The 20,199-nt window shown below is 43.5% G+C and overlaps 1 protein-coding gene across 4 annotated transcripts in view; it reads right to left on the bottom strand.

Annotated features, from left to right (window-relative positions):
• The window catches only part of Hipk2 (homeodomain interacting protein kinase 2), a 177,693-nt gene extending 159,144 nt beyond the window's left edge, over positions 1 to 18,549 (bottom strand). For 3 of the 4 annotated variants that reach the window (XM_032906717.1, XM_032906719.1, XM_032906720.1), the window contains exon 1: positions 18,283 to 18,548. In XM_032906717.1, the coding sequence (XP_032762608.1) occupies positions 18,283 to 18,301 (19 nt within the window). In that variant the 5' untranslated portion in view covers positions 18,302 to 18,548. Of the gene's footprint in view, positions 1 to 18,282 lie in introns of all 4 variants that reach the window. The other variant, XM_032906718.1, reaches the window with a different exon arrangement.
• Positions 18,550 to 20,199: the final 1,650 nt, after the last annotated feature.

Genomic DNA, 20,199 nt, shown 5'->3' with positions numbered 1-20,199 from the left:
TTTTTTGTTTGCTAGCAGCTTGCTTAGTAGCCATAGTCTAGAGGTAAAACCATCCTCCTGAAAAGACACCGAGACTCTTAGACATATGTACCAGCAACTCACAGACATCTGTTTTAATGTAAGAAAAAGGAATGTTGATTATCACAAACCATGCATCATACAAAATTACTTTTGCCAGGCTGTTGGATATAACACATGACTTTCCCAGAGGAGAAAAACAACCTCCCTCTAATTATGTTTTGCCTGGGGAAAAACAGAAATTAATTTATATGTACTAAAACAGATTTTAACTTTAAAAAGTAGAGGTGGCCCAGAAACATAACAGATCCAATCACTGACTCAATAAGCATTTATTAAATACCGAATATTTGCCAGCCATTGTGTTAGCATTGTGGTTTTAGAATTGAAAGCCTATTCTCTGCTCTCATGAAACCTTACCTACGTGAAATATAAGTGAGAACTAATATATAGAGGAAAGGGGTGGAGGTGGGGGACACACAGCCCCTCACAATGAGATATCATTACACACAAGAATAGCTAGCATAAAATGCAAACACATGCTACAACATGGGTGATGCCCAAGAACATTATGCTAAGTGAAAAGGGCCAGCTGCAAGAGACCACACATTTTATGATTCCATTTATAAGAAATGTCCAGAATACCAAGCACACTAGTGGTTTCCAAGAGAAGGAGGAGGGTGAGAATGGAAAAGGACTGCTAATGAGTACAGGGTTCCTTCTGGGGATGAGAAAAATGTAAAGACTCAAAGTAGTTAAGACACAAAAGTCTGTGCATATACTAAAATTCATTTAACTATATAGTTTACAAAACCAACTTGTGTGAATCTCAATAAAGCTGTCAGAATCACGGTTAAAAATCAACAGTCTAGTTATGCAAATAACCATTTAGAATAAAAAACTCATTATTTGGAAGAAGTAGATTGAAAGTTATATAGCCTATAAAAATAAAACTTTCAAAGTTACTAAAGTACACAAGAAAGAACACATAGGGGAAATGGCATTAGCAAGGAAGACTCAACTTCAGAAAGATACTGGTCCCTCCTAAGTACTTTATGAATTTAATGTGATCCCAATGGAAAGGTTAACAGGCAGGCTTATGTTTTCCTGGAATCAAGTTACATTGATTCTAAAGTTTTAATGGAAAAACAAACAGGGAGAATAGCCAGTAACACTCTGAAGAGGAAGCACAATGAGAGGGAACTAGTCTTCTCAGACGTTAAAAGCCTCAGGCTTCAATAATCACCAACCAGTGGAAACATACACAGAGTCCAAATGCAGAACCCAAAATTTACAGAACGTTATGACATTATGATGGCATGGCAAAAATAGAAACCTTTAGCAATGGTGTTGGGACAACTGAGTACTGGAAAATGTAAAGCTACATTCAAACCTCAGGACACATACTATCCTAGTTTAAAAACCAAATGAACCAACATATAAATGGAAAAAATTAGATATCAATAATACCCAGAAGGAATTTAAAACAAGACACACAAAAAAGGTCTAACTCTGAATCAAAAGACCAAAGCTATTTTTAAAGATATATATTTGACTACATTAAAGAGATGGGTTAAACATCATGACCAGCTAGAAAAAGATTTTTTACAACTCACTTCAAATACAATATATAAAGAACTATTAGAAAAAAGGTAGAAAAGATCAACAAAATATTGAGAAAATATGTAAAGTTCAGAATACAGTTTACATAAAAGAAATATAAGATGCCAGTTAAATATATGAAAACATAATCGTATTTATGATAAAAGAAATATAAATTAAAATTGAATTGAAACGTTAAGTCTCAGTACCAACAAAGCTCCAAAAGTTTACCCTCAGGTAGTGTGGGTGCCACCTCAGGTAAGTAAGTATCTCAGTGTATGGCTGTGTGTGTGGAGTGTCGTACAGCCACGGCATTGCCAACTGTGGGTCCTTTCAGAGCAAAACTACAGAACCAGCTCTGGTGCATTCCAGTCACCCTGACCCTAACAAAACGTTAGGTACAGGAAATCAGAGAATAAAGAAATGCCCTGATCCCCTCTACAAAAACCTCAGCCTATCATCCACCAGGTGTAAGAGTTATCCAGCGATTGCACAGGGTCAAGGGACTATATGGAAGTCCACAACCAGACACGGGACATCAGCCTGGAGTGAATGCTGATCAGTGTATCAGATGCAAAAGGCATTTCAATTATGGAAATACAGTATGAACAAATTACTAAATAAGATAAGCTCTGCTGAAATATAAAATTAGTGGGAAAAGTAGATTATAAAATGACTAACATTATTTAATTTAAATTTTTCATATTTCTATTTACAGAGAAGGACCTGAAAAGTCTAACCATGGTAATGTCTAGGAAGAACGCTATTTTAAAAGCATGAGAAAATCTGTAGCAGCAGCAGGAACATGCCTTGTATGCTTATTGCTTATTTTCTAATGTTCCATACTGCACAGTGTGTCAAAGGAGCTAAATAAAGCTTCAAGATTCCTGTTAACCTATAAAAGCTGATCTGAAGGATTATTTTCCTGGTGGATGCAGGATTCTTGGAATAACAGAATAATCTCCACATTGGAACAGCAGTGCTTAGATCATTCTCTGACAAATCAAAGATTTTTTTTTCCTAGATGGTAAGATTTCAATAAAAATAAAACACCTACCAGTTGAGGTCTAAAAGGGATAGAACTGGGGCAGAGTTAATTTTCACAGGGCCAGCTGAAATGCCTCCACCAGCAATTCTGCACCTCCACCTCCCCACCTGAAAACCTCACCAATGGAGCCCAAAAGGCTCAGGGGAAATGGAAACTAACAAGACTTCACACAGCACTCCGTCTCCGAGCCAGGCCTGATGGCAGGGCACCTGCCTCCGAATCACCCCTTGATAATAAAAGCACACCCTCACAACCTCTGACACCGCCATTGTTGTTTGGAATCAGCACTGTATTCTCTCTACTGCGGCAGCATATAAAATGCATGTGAACACACCTATATTGTGTGACTGTCATCTCTATAGTGTGTAACTATAATATGGTAGAGACCACAGACACTGTCACAACACACTCCTCTCCTAGTGGAGCCTGCAGCCTCATGAAGGAAGAAAATGGAAAACGAGGTCACCCAAACTGAAAATGTTACATGCTATGAATGAAAAACAAATGAACAAAAACCAAAACAGGGTGTTCTGACATTGGAAATGAGCATGTAACTGACAGTGAGGCTAGGGGATGTCAGGGGCTGGCAGTGACATTTGGACTCAGACTGCAGAGTGAGTAGGAACTTGCCAGTACTCCATGCAGAAAGACTGTACATAATGGCATGGGAGCAGCAAACACGGGAACAGCCACACATGGGAAAGAGCCAAAATGAGACTGGCATCAAAGGAGATTGGAAAAATAAGCAGGGGGTACTGTGACCTCTGCCATTCATACCGTGGAACTGTACTGAAGTGGACGGGGAAGCACTTGCATATCTGAGGTGGCAGGGTGACGGGATCTAATATTCACTTAGTATCATTGTGGCAAAAGCTGGCAAGACTCAAGACTGAGCATGAGAGCTGGGGATGGTGGCACACGTCTTTAATCCCAGCACTTGAGAGACAGGGATAAGCAGATATCTGTGAGTTCGAAGCTAGTCTGGTCTACATCACAAGATACAGAACAGCCAGGACTATGTTGAAAAACCTGTCTCAAAATAAACAAAATGAACTTTAAAAGAGAAAGAGAAGGAGGAGGAAGAAGAAGGGGAGGAAGAAGAGAAAGGAGAGGAGGGCAAGGAAGAAGAGGCCATGAAGAAAGCCAATTTAGAAAGCTAGATCATGGGGCTGGGAGATGGCTGCCTGTAAAAGGCAAGCGGCACAATTGTGAGGACCTGAGCTCATCCCCAGCATCCACATAAAATGGGTGCATGCCCACGACAGCCCCTGTGTTGGGGGCGCTGAAATAGGCAGATCCTGGGGATCACGGGCTAGCCAGTGCAGCCACCAGTGAGATCTGTCAAAGACTATCTCGAAAAAACACAATATTTGCACAAGACACCTGACATCAACCTCTAGTCTTCAACAGAGGCACATATATGCATATACACATGTACACGCACTGGCACACACACATGCACACACAAAACCAGTCAAAATAACAGAGTAGGTTAATGGTGCCCAATTCAGCCCAAAGTATACTTTTGCAAATAGAATATAGCCCAACCTTCCTGTTGCTTCCACATGGTAACTAAGTACATGCAGTGTTGCCCAAAGTCCAAAAGATATATTATCTGGACCTTTATGGAGAACGTTTGCCAGCCCCAGAGTAGGTATGACAGGAGGGAGAATTGGGTTCAATTTACAGTTCACCTTTCTTACTCAGGATTCTGTGCTGTAAATTCATCTGTTCACTAAAACTGGTTTGCAACTTTCTCTCATTCCTATGCACGAGCAGAGCACTGAGGGCCATGCTGCCCTTATGTGTCCCTAGCTGAAGCTCAGCAAAGTAATGCTCTGACTCCTTATTTCAGCTCTCACATCGGGAACAATTGCCCTAAATGCCATATATAGTATGTTATTTTTTGTCTTTTTGTGTTTTCTTATTTGTTGATTTTGCTGTTTAAAAATGCTAAAGCTTTAAGCACTGTGATGAGGTGTTCATATGAGCATCAAGATATAAGACAGATGTGCTGTCCTTTATGTGAAAAAAAATACATTTGATAAGCTTCAGTGTCAGTCAACAGCAAGATAGTTCAGCAGTTAAAGCACCTGTCACTGAAACTGGTGACCCAAGTTCAATTCCTATAACCCATGTAAAGGGAGAAGAACAAAACCAATTCCAAAGTGTGTGTGCACGTTTGTGCGTATGCATTCCTCCTCCTTGCCCTCTCTCGCCCTCTCTCGCCCTCTCTCTCTCTCTCTCTCTCTCTCTCTCTCTCTCTCTCTCACACACACACACACACACACACACACACACACACACACACACACACACACGAACCAGCACGCAAGCAGGTGTGCGCGGGCACATGCGCGTGCGGGCGCATGCATGTATGCACGCACGTACGCATGCGCGCACGTATGCACGTACGCATGTAAGCACACATAAAAATACGAGTTAAAAGGGGGATAACATTTGAAATGTAAATAAATGAAATAACCAATAAAAAATTGTCTATAAGCAGAAACAAACAGAAACATTGTTAGACAAATGTATGTACCAAATTACATCATTACATGTCACTTTTTTTTTCCAATTTAAAACACCAATGTTAATGATGCCATGTAGAGATCAATTAAAAATATGACCAAAAACTCACAGGAAATTAGTCCTATATTTTCCCTACCAATAATGGCTCACTGTTCATTAATTCAGGGTTTACAGCAACTTTACAGAACATAACTACAGCTAATAATGAGAATGGCTATATTTGGGAAGCAAGAAAATAAAAAAAGAGGTGATGGATTAAATAGGAAGTAAACGAAGGCATGGGCGAATCACTGTTTCTGAGATCCACTACCGTGTGGAATGGACTGGGTGGGAAGCAAACAAAGCATGGAACGGGGTGTACTTCACATAGGTGTTTGAGATGTGTTAAAGAAATATCCAGGAGCTCTCTACACAGAGATGTCAAATAAACTTCACGATTCCAGAATCAATAAATAAATTAATTAAAAAAAAAAAACCAGTCAAGTATTGATGGAACTTTGAGAGTCATGGACACACTGAAGTGGTATTCAAAGTCTGGGACACGTCACTCTCAGAGAAAAGGTTTAAAGAACAGGGTCCAGGACCAAGTACAGTAAGGAACTCTTCCTTCCACAATAAACAGGAGGGCTCATTTAAGTCTTCATCTTGGTAGTTTGATTGTTTAGTTTGAAAACACTTTGAGGAAGAAATTAATCTATTTGGTATATATCTAAAATATGACAAATGTTCAAATGACCTGGTAAATATAATTTAGAAAACAGATCTTAAAATTCAGACAAACTTTAATGTTACAGGGAATTATCCTAAGGAATAATTCATGATGGTAAAACCAGAAATAATCTTAACATTTGGGGAATGTTTACTCTGACAATATTAATGATATTTTCCTGTGATTTCATCTATAGATTCTAATTTTAGAAATTTCAACCTTTCCAGGGATTTAATAAATGTCCACTTCTATTTCTTTCCAGCTTTTTTACAAAAAAAAAAAAAAAAAAAAACCTAGATTATTTGCTTTCATTCACTGTAACACAAGCTGCTTCAGGGACGTTTGATCCATTTGGTGCAATGCTGTCCAGTAGGCACCTAGAGCAATCTCTGACATGCTGAGTGTGCTCAATTGATATTGGTTGGCTCACACAAGACTTATGAGAATGTGGTGTAACACCATATGACGTGTCAGCTTTCCTCTCCCTCTTTGGGGATCCTCCTCCATCATTTGCTGAACACTCTCAGGCAGCAGAGTCTGGCTCGCCTAATTTGCCCCATAGATAAGAGATGTCATATGGCCTGCTAGGGGACAGCCAAGGCTGTATCTCATGATAGAGAATTGCTTAAAATGTGGAAGACCCTGGGTTTGATTCCAATATTTGACTGCACTCACGAACACATATATAATTAAATACACACACACACACACACACACACACACTCACTCACTCACTCTTAAAGTGTGACAACGTAAGCCTGTGATTATAGCACTCAGAAGGTTAAAGCAGGAGGATCTTGAGATCTAGGCTAGCCTTTGTCACACAGAGTCTGAGACCAGTATGGGCTACATAGAAAAATCTTGTTTCAAATAAAACAAAAAGTCATATGTATACTTGAAGTGAGTGGTGTGGTTTGTTTTTGTACTGGGTTCACTACTCTTTCCTTTCAGACCTAACTTCTATTCCTACCACTTTATCTGTCAAGGAAAGCAACATAAACCTGTCTCTGCTTTAAAATACTCAGACTTTGATGGAAACAAAGTCATTTATGTCTAGAGAGGAACCAACGTTATTTACTAATTCCACTTCCTTATCTACAATTGTTGGGAAGTCTCCACTACACAGGCATAACCTGACAATAAAAGGTGCCAGTGGGATCTAGGCTGCTTTGTATTGATCGTTCTGCAGGATGGGCCGCCTCACCTCCCTATGTCATCTGCATAGCAGCAATACCACAGGGATCCAGTAAAGTCTTACTATGCAACAGGCAACCTCATGTGCTTGATAAATCTGTGTGCATCAGCTTTTCAAACACATCTCCTTGCTCAAGGTGGGCTCATGGCTTGGCTGCCCTGATCCACACCCCTCCTCCACACCAGCCACTGCACTGTGCTTCGCTCTCACACTCTCACTACCTTGTCTGGCTTGGGTGTTGAAGAACATTGTGTTGTGGAGATTAACAATCTAGCACTAATGGTCTTAACTTAGTTATTTCTTCTCTGAGAAGGATTCTAGAACCTTACTGTGTGTTGTCTGGGCCACTCTAACAAACCTGTGAGAAGGAGAGAAGCCTACCCATCAAGACAAGAGCAGGCTGGTGTCAGGTGGACTCAGGTTCGAGCTCTAGCTCTAGGACTAGGCAGAGGCTTTAAATACATTAATTATTTAATTATTATTATTATCATTAATTATTATTTAATTAATACTGTCAAGCCTCAATTTCCCCTTCCATAAATTGAGAAAATCACAGAGCTTTTAAATATTAGCAATAATAATATGTTACTATGTGAATGACGACTGTCCAATCTGTTCCAGGGTCCCAGGGCCAAACTGTACCACTGCAGACTAGTTGGCTGTGGAAGGCCAGAGGACGTAACTCCTGCAGACACTGACGTGCCAGAGGGCACCGGAAGGTCTATGAGAGGACAGAGGCAGCCTTTGCACATTCCTGAGCCTCTAAAGGCAGCAGGACTGCCAGTCCTGCTAATGCTATGTCACTCCCCCACACATCTAAGAAAAACTTTCATCAAAATACCTTTCTGATTTTAAATGTGCACCAATTCTTCATTAAGAATGCATTCTTCTGGGGCTGGAGAGATGGCTCAGTGGTTAAGAGCACTAACTGCTCTTCCAGAGGTTCTGAGTTCAATTCCCCAGCAACCACATGGTGGTTCACAACCATCTGTAATGGGATCCCATGCACTATTCTGGTGTGTGTCTGAAGATAGCCACAGTGTACTCATATAAATAAAAGTAAAGATCATAATGAATCTACTAATCAAAAAATCTTTTAAAAAATGCATTCCTCTAAAACAATGACTTTCCACCACTGGAAATGCAACTGGGGCCTATCACAGACTTCACAACTTAGAAACTCTAGGGGCAGAGCCACATATTTTAACAAGCCTTCTAAGTGACTGATGGTTCTCCAAAATAGTGCCCCACAAAGATATACTTCAGAGAGCTCTATGACATCCCTTGGACCCTCCCACCTACCAGGAAACAAGGCACAAACATGCCCAAGATCCTCAGCGTCAGAAGGATAAATAGGTAGGCAGAGGGGCCCTGTGGATAGATAATAAGCACTTAAAGTGGAGAGGAGAGATACTGTCAAGGATGAACTGTAGGGGAGGCCCCAACTGCCAGTGGCCAAAACTCACAGAGTAACTATCAGCTTTACTAGGTCTTCCATGAAGTTTCACTGAGGGGAGGAACATGCTGACTATTGGAGCTACCTTAGCAAGCCATGGGACATGGGTCAGTTTCATGACTCTTATGCTTTATGAAGCAACCCCAAGCATGAGATGAATAGGAGGAAGGAAGAGAACATAAGGTAACATGATAACAGCTGTCATTTACAGAGGAAACATTTCAAATAGTCTTCATTACTGAAGTGTTCGAAACACAAGGTACCCCCCCCATTAGCACTGCCTCTAGGCAAGATTCAGAACACCTAGAACCCCGAGCTATGGCTGAGGGGTCTCCAGAGCCAAGGGGTGTCCCCTTCCATAGGCTGAGAATCCACTATCTCCTACTTCCCTAGGGCTGTAGGCTCCCTGTCCATAGGTCTCAAGCCTTCTCAGGGTCTGTGGGTACGTACTCCTAGGCCTGACAAGAATCCACGGGACATCCCAAGTCCCAAGAGGAGGTGGGATGGTTGCAATTTGAACTCACTAACCAGGAAAACAAAATGGCATAGGTAGTTAGATGCACTCTTGCCCCAGGATCTGCTAATGTCAAAGCAAACCTGCCCTTAGTTTGTACTCTCATCAGTGTTAAATAAGTCTGTGTCCAGACAACATGGACATGCTTCTAAGCCAGGTCAAAACCAACACCAGTGCAAGTGTGCTCACAGGATCCCAAGTAGGGTCATGTTGTTATTGAAAGCAGGGGCAAGTCTCAAGTTTGTGGTCATGTCAAATGGCAAGAATGACTCAAAACTGGACCTTAAGAAGGCAAAACTGTTTTAAAAGCTGCTTTATGACTTAAAAGTACTTTGAGGTTCTGTAAAATTAATCATGATTATACTGGTCCCTGGCCTGTGATTTTTCTGTTGTTAATAAGTAGCTCACAGTGGCAAGCTGTAAACTTGCTCACATAAGGAGTGAGCTCCTAACAGACAACTGAGGACCTTGCTCTCCTCAGGAAAGAAAAACACAACCTTTAGGTGCTGGCCTCACTGCAATACTGCAGGCTGCCAGGCACCCTCAAGGACTGGGGATAACAGGAAGTGGTTCTGATGAGTCCCAGGAACCTAGAAGACAGACATTCTAGGCTGTTGTGAGCTTCTGTGCACACTGCCATCACTCCACCCCACTCCCACCCTGGCCTCCCTAGGCAGCATCTGTAGCCTCTTCTTTGATCTGGACTTTAGTATCCTCACGTGTCAGAGGTAGAACACTAACTCATGAAGGCCCTACCAGGTTGTTCTATGGTCCAAGAAGGCTCTGTACAATATAAAGAAGCCTACAAAAAGAAGAGAGTCTTAAAAGAATTTAAAAAAAAAAATGTTTTATCCAAACCAGCAAGTCTCCCTGATCCTCAATCCTGATCCAGAGGTACAGGAGGAAAGCAAAATAGAACAAATACTTCTTGAACCTCTGGGCAACTCAGACACCAGCCACCTCCAAAGCACTCACACCTCCTTTCTCAGGATCCAGCCTTCTGGCAGGCTCTCCCAAGTTCCCTCCCTCCTCCTATTACATCCAGGCCACTAAAAATCACCTGGTTCAAGTATCGTTTTGATACCAGTCCCCTTCTCCACACCGTAAAATGTCTCTTAAATTGGAACCCCTTTTAAGCTTTTGACAACTGATCCAAAACACTTACTGTCCTCATCTGCTGGTCTGTTTTGTGCTTACCACTCCAGCCAAGCAAAAATTACTTTGCAAATGAATCCCATTATGCACTCTGCTCATTCACCTTGTTAAGCCAGCATCAGAGCTTCGAATGTTTCTGTTGTCTTTATAAAAGGACTACCTCATTTATCCAGCTTCCCTGGAATTGGCTGATCCACGAAATTGATCTACATAAATTAATTTTCCTCCCTACCAGAAACTTAACTCTTTATGTGGCTTTAAATCCTTTGTGGAGTGAGTCATGGTGTAATCAAGAGAAACTTTATTTTGACCATTTTCATTTCTGTAATACATTAGAAAGCCTTCCCCATCTCCGTAAGCAGAACATAATGAATATGAATTAATCTTTTCCCTATGGTTCAGGTCGTACTTAGACTGGAACTACAGTGATCATTCCAGGCTGCAGCTGCAGATATAAAAGACCCAAAGTGAAGGAGACTATAGTGTGCCCCCTGGGCGGCCTTTCGCTCTCCCTGAAACAAGACTCTCTAAAGCCACCTTCCCACCTCAAGTCCCTGCTACCAGCATGGGCTCTGATGACCAGATGCAGGTACAGAGAATGAGGAGGGTGAGTAAGCTCACTGTCTTTCTGCAGAATTCCAGGAATCTGCAATCTGGTTCTTGACAGAGCTCTATAACTTCTTTATTGGAGGGTGGAAAAAGTGCGAAAAACCAAAAAACAAAAAACAATCAAAAAAAAAAAAAAAAAAAAAAAAAACCTTCCACAACTTGTAACAAACCAGTTTTACAAGTCTTTCTTTTGTGTTATTTTTACAGGCTGCAGGTACAAGGACCACAAAAATGGACTTCTTAAATAGGATGATATCAAAGGTCTATACAAAACTGGCATGATGGAGTTTGACAAATCCTTGGAAAAAGTCACTTTATAATTGAAAAATAATTCACAGACTGAATAAAGAAATACTGGTTGGAGGGAAATGTCCCATTGTCACAAACAAGTCTTTGTAACCAAGAGGTGATCTGTAACTGTAAGGGTGAGAATGGCTGCTTTCATCCCACAGTATGAAGTGCTTCGCAGAGATTTCTCACTGCAGCTGGACAGAACCACCAAGGAATGGGGTGCCTTATTCTATTACGTATTAGATGGCATTCTTTGTGACAGAGGTTTTTATAATGTCTACACATTAGCACACAGAAGAGTCTATCAGTCTCAGTTCTCTTTAAACATGGCACTTAAATGATCAGAATGTACTAGCGCAAAAGTAGTTCAGCAAGAATTGTAAAAGACAGCATACTACACACTTCACTACGGATGTAGTCAGTAGCATATTCACAAGTAAGTGGCACCACAAAACTATTTTTTAGTTTTGAAGGTTTGCTACTTTTTTTGGTAATGATTTCCATAAGTTACTTTTTTAATAGCAAAGCAATCCATCAGAAAATGACATGGTGGCTGTGAGACTTTCCACTATACCTTTGTCCTTTCTACTGGCTCTAGGCTGTCAAGGAGGAGGATACCCTCTGAAGTTGGCCTTGTAACCACTATCATAAACACCTGGCTCACTGACTGGGAAAACAGGTTTGGGTTTTGCTGACTCAGAATCTATAAAGAATTTGACAAACTGTCCTTTCTAATCTGGGTGAAGTAATATTACACTGAGTCACAGAGTTTCTGTGCACTCTTTTTCTTCAACCAAGAATAATCTGAGTTAGAGATACTCTTTGTCCTCTGCATTCTGTCTGTTCTGTAGCAGACACTTAAAGACTTAAGAGCTAGAAATAGATGAAATTCAAAGGGACATGTAGAGTCAAGCAGAAGATGGCATCTTCATTGGGGCTAAGGACGTTAGATAAAAGTATAAAAATACTCAGCAGGGTAAGGCATGGTGGCATGCATCTTTAATTCCAGTACTCTGGAGGCAAAGGCAAGTGGAGTTTCAGGCCAGCCTGGTCTAGTTCCTGGCCAACCAGAACTATTAAGTCAGATCTGATCCTATCTTTTTAAAAAAAAAAGGCTCAGGATCCAGTTAAGTGCAAGCAAGTCACAAACCCTGGGCTGTTGTAAAGAAGTCAATGCTACAAATTTTTATAAAGCTCCTACTAGGGTTAAGGAACTGTATTGCTACAACTGGGGGCACAAAGATGGATCAGGTATGGTTCTTGCTCTCCAGAAGTTTTCCAGGAAGCAAAAATCCTAAAGTCCCTTTTCTTGCAGTTTCATACTAATAAGACTATTATTAAGAATTGTGTTCAGATTTGATTACCGCCATTTTCTTAATGGAGAGCCACTAGAGAGTTCACAACAGGGAAAGGAGATATTTCAGAGGCAAAAACAGGCTCTGCATGAGGTGGTGGGGGTGGCAAAGGAGTCCAATTATTATCTTCAAATATATGAAAGGTTTTAGAGAAACAAACAAAGTAAATGAAAACAAGTTTGATTGAAAGCAGATGAGATTTCTAGCAGGCCCTGAATCATCAGATTCATGAAATACTAGAAGTGGTTAATGAGGAATTGCTAATGTTCTTTCTTGAATAAGAGCTACTAGTGAGCTGAAGATTCAAGTCAGGGAATGAGTCCTTGCTAAGGGCGAAGGTCACCTTGCATTCTCAGGGTTACCTTTCAGGAACACAGCTGCAGGAAAAAGAGAGGGGAGCGGTGTTTCCTCGGTGACTACAAAGGGAATAGAAAGGATGCCATCTACTATATGACTAGACAAGGGCATATCCCCATCACCCCACCCAGGTCACTCTGCTGAAGGCAGGGAGGGAGCTCTCACTTCTCAGAGGCTCCTGCAGAGACTCTAGGTTCCCGACTTAAGGGCACAGCCAGTCTTTTCCCAGAATGACCTGCTCCAGGAAAATAACCACTAAAAGCTGCTGTGTGATGACCCAGCTATGTCCCACCAGTGAGTGCCCAGCACATGACTATCTGGAGTACAAGTGAGCCAGTGAAGACAGGAAGGAATTCTCCAACAGGCACATGCGGAAGGGAGACCACTCACAACACAACCTTCAACTCTAACTGTAAAAAGCAAAACCTACCCAGGCAGCAAGCATGTGCATGTGAGACAGTATTTGCACTGATGAGGATACACAATAGAAGTTAAGTAAAGAAAGAGGAAAGTAGCATCCTCTGCAAAAGAGGTAGTGATGATTAAGAAATTACAGAAATCTGTAATGAGAGGCTTTGATATTCATAAAAAAATGTAGTTCAACTAAAGAAAACATTTCGATATAAAAGGAAAGTTAGGGTCTTCCCTTTACACTTAAGAAAACAAGAGTATGTAAAAACTGTCATGCACAAAAACAAACAAACAACCATTTGCATCTGGGTCAGACACACCACCCAGTGAATCCGTATGAGTTTAAATATTTTGACTTTCACTTCCCCTATTCCTGAACTCCTAGGTCAGAGGCCAAGTCTTTGTCATTTCTCTAAACACAGAACCTGCCATGAGTCCCAGGACACAGCAGAGCCTTTGTAAATGTTTGCTGAATGAGTGCATGACAGATGCACCCTGGTCTGCCGAATGAGGGGACATCAGGGAGTTCAGAGAGTAGAGAGTGTGAAGAAAGTACATGATCCAAATCACATTCCAAGTCATAATCACCATCATCAACCTTCAAGATCCTCAGTTTCTTTTAAAGAAAAAATAATAATAAAGATCTTCCTGTACTCTGGGTTTTCAATTTTCTGGTTTTTTTTTTTCCTTCTTCTTTCTCTTTCAACAAAGTATTGTCGCATGAAATGGAGCTATTATGAGTGTGGGCCTTTCAAGTTCACACTCTATTAGTGGTCACACAAAGTCTGCTGGCATTATTCTGAATCTGGCCTTTGACTGCAACCCCAAGCAGCTGAATCGTCATACTAAGACTACCAGAAAGCACTAGCAAAGCATGCATTCTGAAAACAGTAATAAACGCACACGCCCTACCCTCCTGATCATCAGTACTTTGTTCCATACAAGCCTCAAGGTAGAGCCTTAGGACTGATCTCTATGGAAGAAAGGAAGAAAGAAATGAAGGAGCATGAAACAAAGTATGAAGCATGTAAGCTGCTATAATTTGCATAAAGCCCTCAATTTTCTTTGGTAAGAAATTCATGTTTAATTGCCTAATGAGGCAGGCCCTGCCATGTGGCTCGGTAGGACCCTCTCCTTGAAGAGGAACCAGTAAGGAACTTTTGGGGACTCCTTACCCAGTCTGCCACCTTGTATAGGAATGGGTCCTTGCTAAGGGCAAAGGTCATTGTTCACTCTCAGGGATACCTTCCAGGAGCACAGCTGCAGCCCCTGAAAGTCTGCCTTACTAGTTGTTTGCACATTTTTAACATAGCACAAAAGTGCTGCTGTGGAAGAAGACATTCTCTACTTGAAACTAGCAGAAGCTTAATGGGAATAAAGACTCAGGAAAGGTCACAGAGGAGGAAAAGAAAAAGGTTCTTTCTTCTGTGGCTATGGGGGTTTATTGTTGCTGGTTCCCAAACTAGAAAAGGAATAGCAGGAGATTAATAATTGAAATTGAAATGTTCCTAGTGCTGGTTTTCTAAACTATTTGAGGGTTATGCTTTCCCTGGAGTCATCATGCAACTAAAGACAGAGGGATTTAACACAGACTGAGAAAATGTCTACTCTAGGCAAGAACTCTACTAAATAGACTGGGTTCTAATAGTATTCTCACACGATCCAATAAAGGATAAATGTTCTGAAAAATGAGATACCAAAGTCATAAGCTAGATTCGAACTCTACTTTCTCTGATTTGAGTGTCCTGCCATCCTGTCCAGTACCAAAGATAAAACTAATGAGTTTGGATTCACTATTCAAATGTAACAACAAGGAAAACAATAGTTATGCTTTCTTATTTAAAAATTTACAATAAAAACACAGGCAAAGTTATTATGATGATGCATTATAAAATTCATTTCAGGGAAGATGATTCAGAGTCTTGTTTCCTGGTTTGCATCTTGGTGGCCGCGTGTCTTCAGGTCCATCTGATGAGGGATTTCAGCATGTCAGTGTTTACAAGTCTGAATGTGGAAGGTTCTTTGGTTTCCTCCATACTGATCAACAAACCTAAACTCAGAATTTAGGTCTCTCTAATTGGGAACCCATAGAAATACAAACCCTTGTGGTTAACCTTTGCACTACATACTGAAAAGGCCTAGGTAAGCAAGTTGATGGAGAAATATAATCATAAGGCAAATGTTTAACCTTCTAAGAAAATACCCCCCTTTATTATAAGAAGTTTAACTTGATCAGTACCAAGTCACTGAAAACTACTGTGAGATTTATAAACCGACTCTTAAACAGTACTAGAAGACTGTTTACACTTTGCCACTTATTAGTTCATATTATCAAATGTGCTTTGCTTCAAAAACAGCACACCTGTCTAAAGTCTACATTCCAGCCTTCACTGGGTATTCGAGTCACACTCCATTTGAGAAATTCCAGTTAAAAAGTCTCATGTGTCATTAGACTCCTAAGAAGAATCATGTGGAACTATTAGGAAGAGAAATCCCTCCTTTGGAGAAGTCAGTAAGAAAAAATCCTGTTCATTTAAGACACACAGACACACAGACACACACACACACAGACACACACACACACACAGAGAGAGAGAGAGAGAGAGAGAGAGAGAGAGAGAGAGAGAGAGAGAGAGAGAGTCAGTCCTGGGTTCTGGTTGAAATATAAAAATCAGGTTCACTGAATCCACAGATTGTCACTGGGGGTCAAGGGAGAGGTCACTGTAGTCTTGGATATACTCAGCACTGTGAGTAAATGTAGGTCCTCGAAGCATAGACCTTGACTATGGAGGTCATTTCTCTGTCTCATAGCATGCCTAACAGAAGTCTCTTTCAAAAAGACCAGTCAGGCCTGAGTTTGGGGCTAAGTGACTCTGGGTTGGTGGAGAAGCAGTGCTGAGCAAGACTAGGAAATTCTAAAGATGTAAAGAGATGCTCTCCTGAAGAAGAAAAAAGTCTACAAACAAAAGAACAATTAAGAGAACCCACAGACAAGGCTCAAGAAAACCCAGGGTTGAAAGGAGGTGACAAACTAGGTTGCCTTGGAGAAAGGAGGGTTGGAAAGTAAAACTATGAGTGGAGACCTCTGAGCTCCACAGTTCAACATTGAAACACTTTACACACCTGTAATTCTTTTTCCGACATAATCACTAAAAGAACAATGTTCTAGGACTAACTGTGCTGGGTCTTACTTAGCCCCAGGGGGGTAGCCTACATTCCTCACGGATTTCAAATGAAATCAACATGATAAATGAAGTTCCCAGGGTGGTTTTGTTCAAAGTTGACAAAATATGTCCCGACCCACCTACCCAGCCTCCTGGAAGAGGAATTTTTATTCCTCTATTACAGTTGTGAATTCAATGCCAAGTTCTTTCTAAAATGCTCGCCCCGAGTGTCCAGCAGAGGGAGTCTCAAGGAGGTACTTAATAAAGAGAAAACTGTTTCATTTTAACACTCTAGACAGTGGGAGCTTTGACTGCAGCCCCCCTCCCCTAGACACAGATGAACAATGAATGCCCGACATGGGCTCTCCTACATGCTCACGTCCCCACTGGCATGTTCCTATTCTACGTGGTGGAGTGATCCGAAATTTTGTTTTGTTTTGTGGAACGGTTAAATAGACCTTGTGTTCTTCGGAATCAAAGAGGAAAGCCCCTGGAATAACATTTCTCTGTTGCTTTCTAAACAGCCCCTTTGTCTCTAAGAGACTCTGGAAAAAATATTTACAGTCCATAGGTTATTTACAGCCTCGTTATTCAGAGCCTGACTGGTAACTTTATTCCGTGCAGAAACCTAATTCATTCAGAGCCCTGGAACTAATAACAGATTTTCTTTTCAGATAAGTTTTTTTTTTTTAATCAGCCTCTCCTAACAGAGATAAAACTATTAATGAGATCCCTGTTTCACCCGGCCCAACAGTTCCCCGGGTTTAAAGGATTACAATCTCCCCTAGCCCCTCCTCTTGGTTCCTGGCGAACCCATTTCCCTCTCATTTGCGATTTCATCCACAGAATATCTGAACAAAACCGAAAGAAAGCCAGATGGACCCACGCTAAAAGTATGTAAAAGGGCTGCTATTTCAATGATTTCACGAAAGAAACATTTTCACGATGAAATAACTGAAAAAATCTAGCACACTTGGTTGAAAAATACCCCGTACTACAAGCACACAAAAACACATAGAAGTGTAAAAACTTAGTTGATTCCGGCTTGATTTTTCTCGCTGCAAGCTGACGGAACTGACTGAAGAGAACCGAAAGAGTGCGCGAGGCAGCTGTATCGCCTTACCTTTTCTTTCTTCTGAAGACAGCCAAATGGGAAAAAAAATCAGCCAACGCCAGGTGAAGGTGCACAGCACCGATCTACCCTGGCCGAGCCAGAAAACCTTCTTTCGCCCCTCCGCCCCCCCAAAAAAAACCAAACTACATTTTCCCTTCCACACGCCAACTGCGGGGAGATTTTGAGCCTATTTCATTGTTCTGCCTGGGTCTGAAATGGACTTTTCATCTCAACCCTCTCTCATCGCTTGGCCCCTTTCAATCGGATTCCACAGCCACTACCACCACCACCACCCCCCAAAAAAATCGGAGGCTCGGGAAGAATAAAGGAGTGTGGGGTAGGAGTGGAGATGTTTGGAAAGGGGAGCAGAGAGGACGGACAAGTAGAACGGAGATCGTTTAAAGGTAATGGGGGAGGACCGCATCACCTTCATTTATCGCAAATAAACAGAAAGCAGTCACGGATCCGTCTTTTCCCACACGCCGCCCCCATTTCTTTTCTTTGGGCAGCAGCCCACCGGCACACACCCCCCAGCCACCTTCTCTGCCCTGGAAATAAGATCCTGCTCCAGGCCGGCTCCGGTCTCGTCTGGGCCCGGGATGGGAGCAACCGGGAGGGTCGCGAGCCCCCAGGACCAGGGCCCGGGGCTGCGGCCGGGGGCTGCCGGGCAAGGGGCCGCGGGCAGAACAAAGCTACCGGGGCCGCGGCTGGTCGAGCGAGCAAGGGATCGCGGGCTGGGCGCCCCTTACCTTCGTACACGGGGGCCATCGGGGCCGGGGTGTCCGCGGTTCATGGCAACGGAGAAGGGAACGCGGCGCGCGAGCTCGGCCCCCTCAGCCTCAGTGGGAATCTGCCATCTTGAGCCTGTGTCTCCGCTCTCGGCGCAGCCCAGGCCGCCAGCGCCCGCATCACCGCCTCACTTGGCCGGCGCCGGGGAGGGGCCGGGCGGGCGCGTCGCCGCCACTGCCGCCGCCGCCGCCGCCGCCGTAGCCGCGGCCCGGGCCCCTACGCGGGGGCTCTGGCCGGCCCAGGGCGGCTAAGGCGCCGAGGCCAAGGGCCGGGCGGGTCCGCGAGGGCGGGAGCCGGGGCGGGCTGCGGCGGCCAGGGCCCGGGCCGGAGCTCAGCTCCGCATGGCTGTGAGGCGGGGGGCGCCGGCAAAAGTTGCCCGTGAGGAGCAGGGGGGAGGGGCGGGGGGGGCGGCGCGGCCGGGCGCGAGCGGGCGGGCGGGCAAGCGCGAGCGAACGAGCCGGGAAGAGCCCCAGGGAGTCCGCGCGCAATCGAGCGCCGATGGCACGGATGCGAGGCGGGGAGGGCCGAGCCGAAGGGCAGAGCCGGGCGTCGGCGGGGGCCGAGCGCGGCCCGAGGGAAGCCGAGCGGCCGTGCGAGCCGGGCTGTGCGAGAGCGCGGTGCGCTGGCCCGCAGCCGCCGACCGGAGCTCCGCGGTGGAGGCGGCCACAACTTTGTGTGTGCGTGCTTGGGAGTGCGCGCGTGGGTGTGCGCGCGCCGGCCGGGCCGGGGAGCGCGATCCGCTGCCGCCGACAGCGGTCCCGCTGCCGGGCAAAGTGTCTTCGCCCCAGCGCGTGCGGGCTCCGTTCTAGCCTACAGGCGAGGGAAATGAATGGAGGGAGTGGGCGCGTCGTCCTCTCGGGAGAATGTCTAGGGAGCCCCCTGAACGCCCCGGGAAAACGCAACGTCAGGATGAACGCCTGACCCCGGTGTTTGGGGAGCCATCATCCGGGTGGAAGGGTCCCACCTAGCGGTTCCGGGGTTTTGCTTTTTTCAGCTTACTCGGGCCGGGGCGAAACGTTCTTTAAACTCTCAAAGCCTGAATCCCTGCCCTGGTTTGCCTCCCTAGTTCGCTTCTGAATGTCAGCACAGGACGCCCTGCCTCTGCCTCCAACTTACAAAAACTTGTTGAGTCTTGATACATGAATAGATCATAAAAGAAATTAAGTGGGTGACAACAAAGCTTTTGAAAAGCCAACAAAATGTAAGAATCTAGCAAAAAATATTAGAGCCCATTGCCCTTAGGGAGGTCGACTGTTGTCTCATAAAACCTTTACTTTCAGGTATGAATACTGGACACCTGATGTAAACTGTATTTCCTACCTGTAGTTCATAGATCAAAAACAGTTTAAAAGCTATCTTGAGGGTGGGGATGTAAAATGATGGCCTATAACTCTACAGAACTTTATGTAAAACAAGCCATTGTTTTCCTTTCTTTTTAAGACCATTGTTTTCTCACTATCTTAGCATCTTCTGGATCCCGTGCTCATCCTCCTACCAAAATGGAAAGACAAGTTAGCTCCTGCATACACTTAGCTGGCTTTGTTACTGGAAAGTAATTTTCTCTTCATTTTGGAATGGTCCTTGACGGCCATCTTCTTTGCCTCAATATTTAGCAGTGCTTCCCTTAACCTAAAGTCACTCACATTTGTAGACTCTTAGAGGGGAGCCTCAGAAGTCATCTGGGCCTGCCTTGCCTTTTTGTAGTCTGAGGAAAGAAGCCGACAATAGAAAAGGATATTGTCCAGTGATACAAAGTATTGAACCTTAACCTGGGTCTTTAAGTCTCCCATGCTGATCTTCCCTCGCATCCTTCATTTGCCCCTTCCTTTCTATCTCCTTGTGATCCTTAAGTGGTCTCCTGAGATTTGTTCATGGCC

Source organism: Rattus rattus, chromosome 6, assembly GCF_011064425.1.
Source record: "Rattus rattus isolate New Zealand chromosome 6, Rrattus_CSIRO_v1, whole genome shotgun sequence".
Taxonomy (NCBI): Eukaryota; Metazoa; Chordata; class Mammalia; order Rodentia; family Muridae; genus Rattus; species Rattus rattus.
Note: the sequence above shows the minus strand (reverse complement) of the source record. Positions and strands in the feature narration are given on the sequence as shown.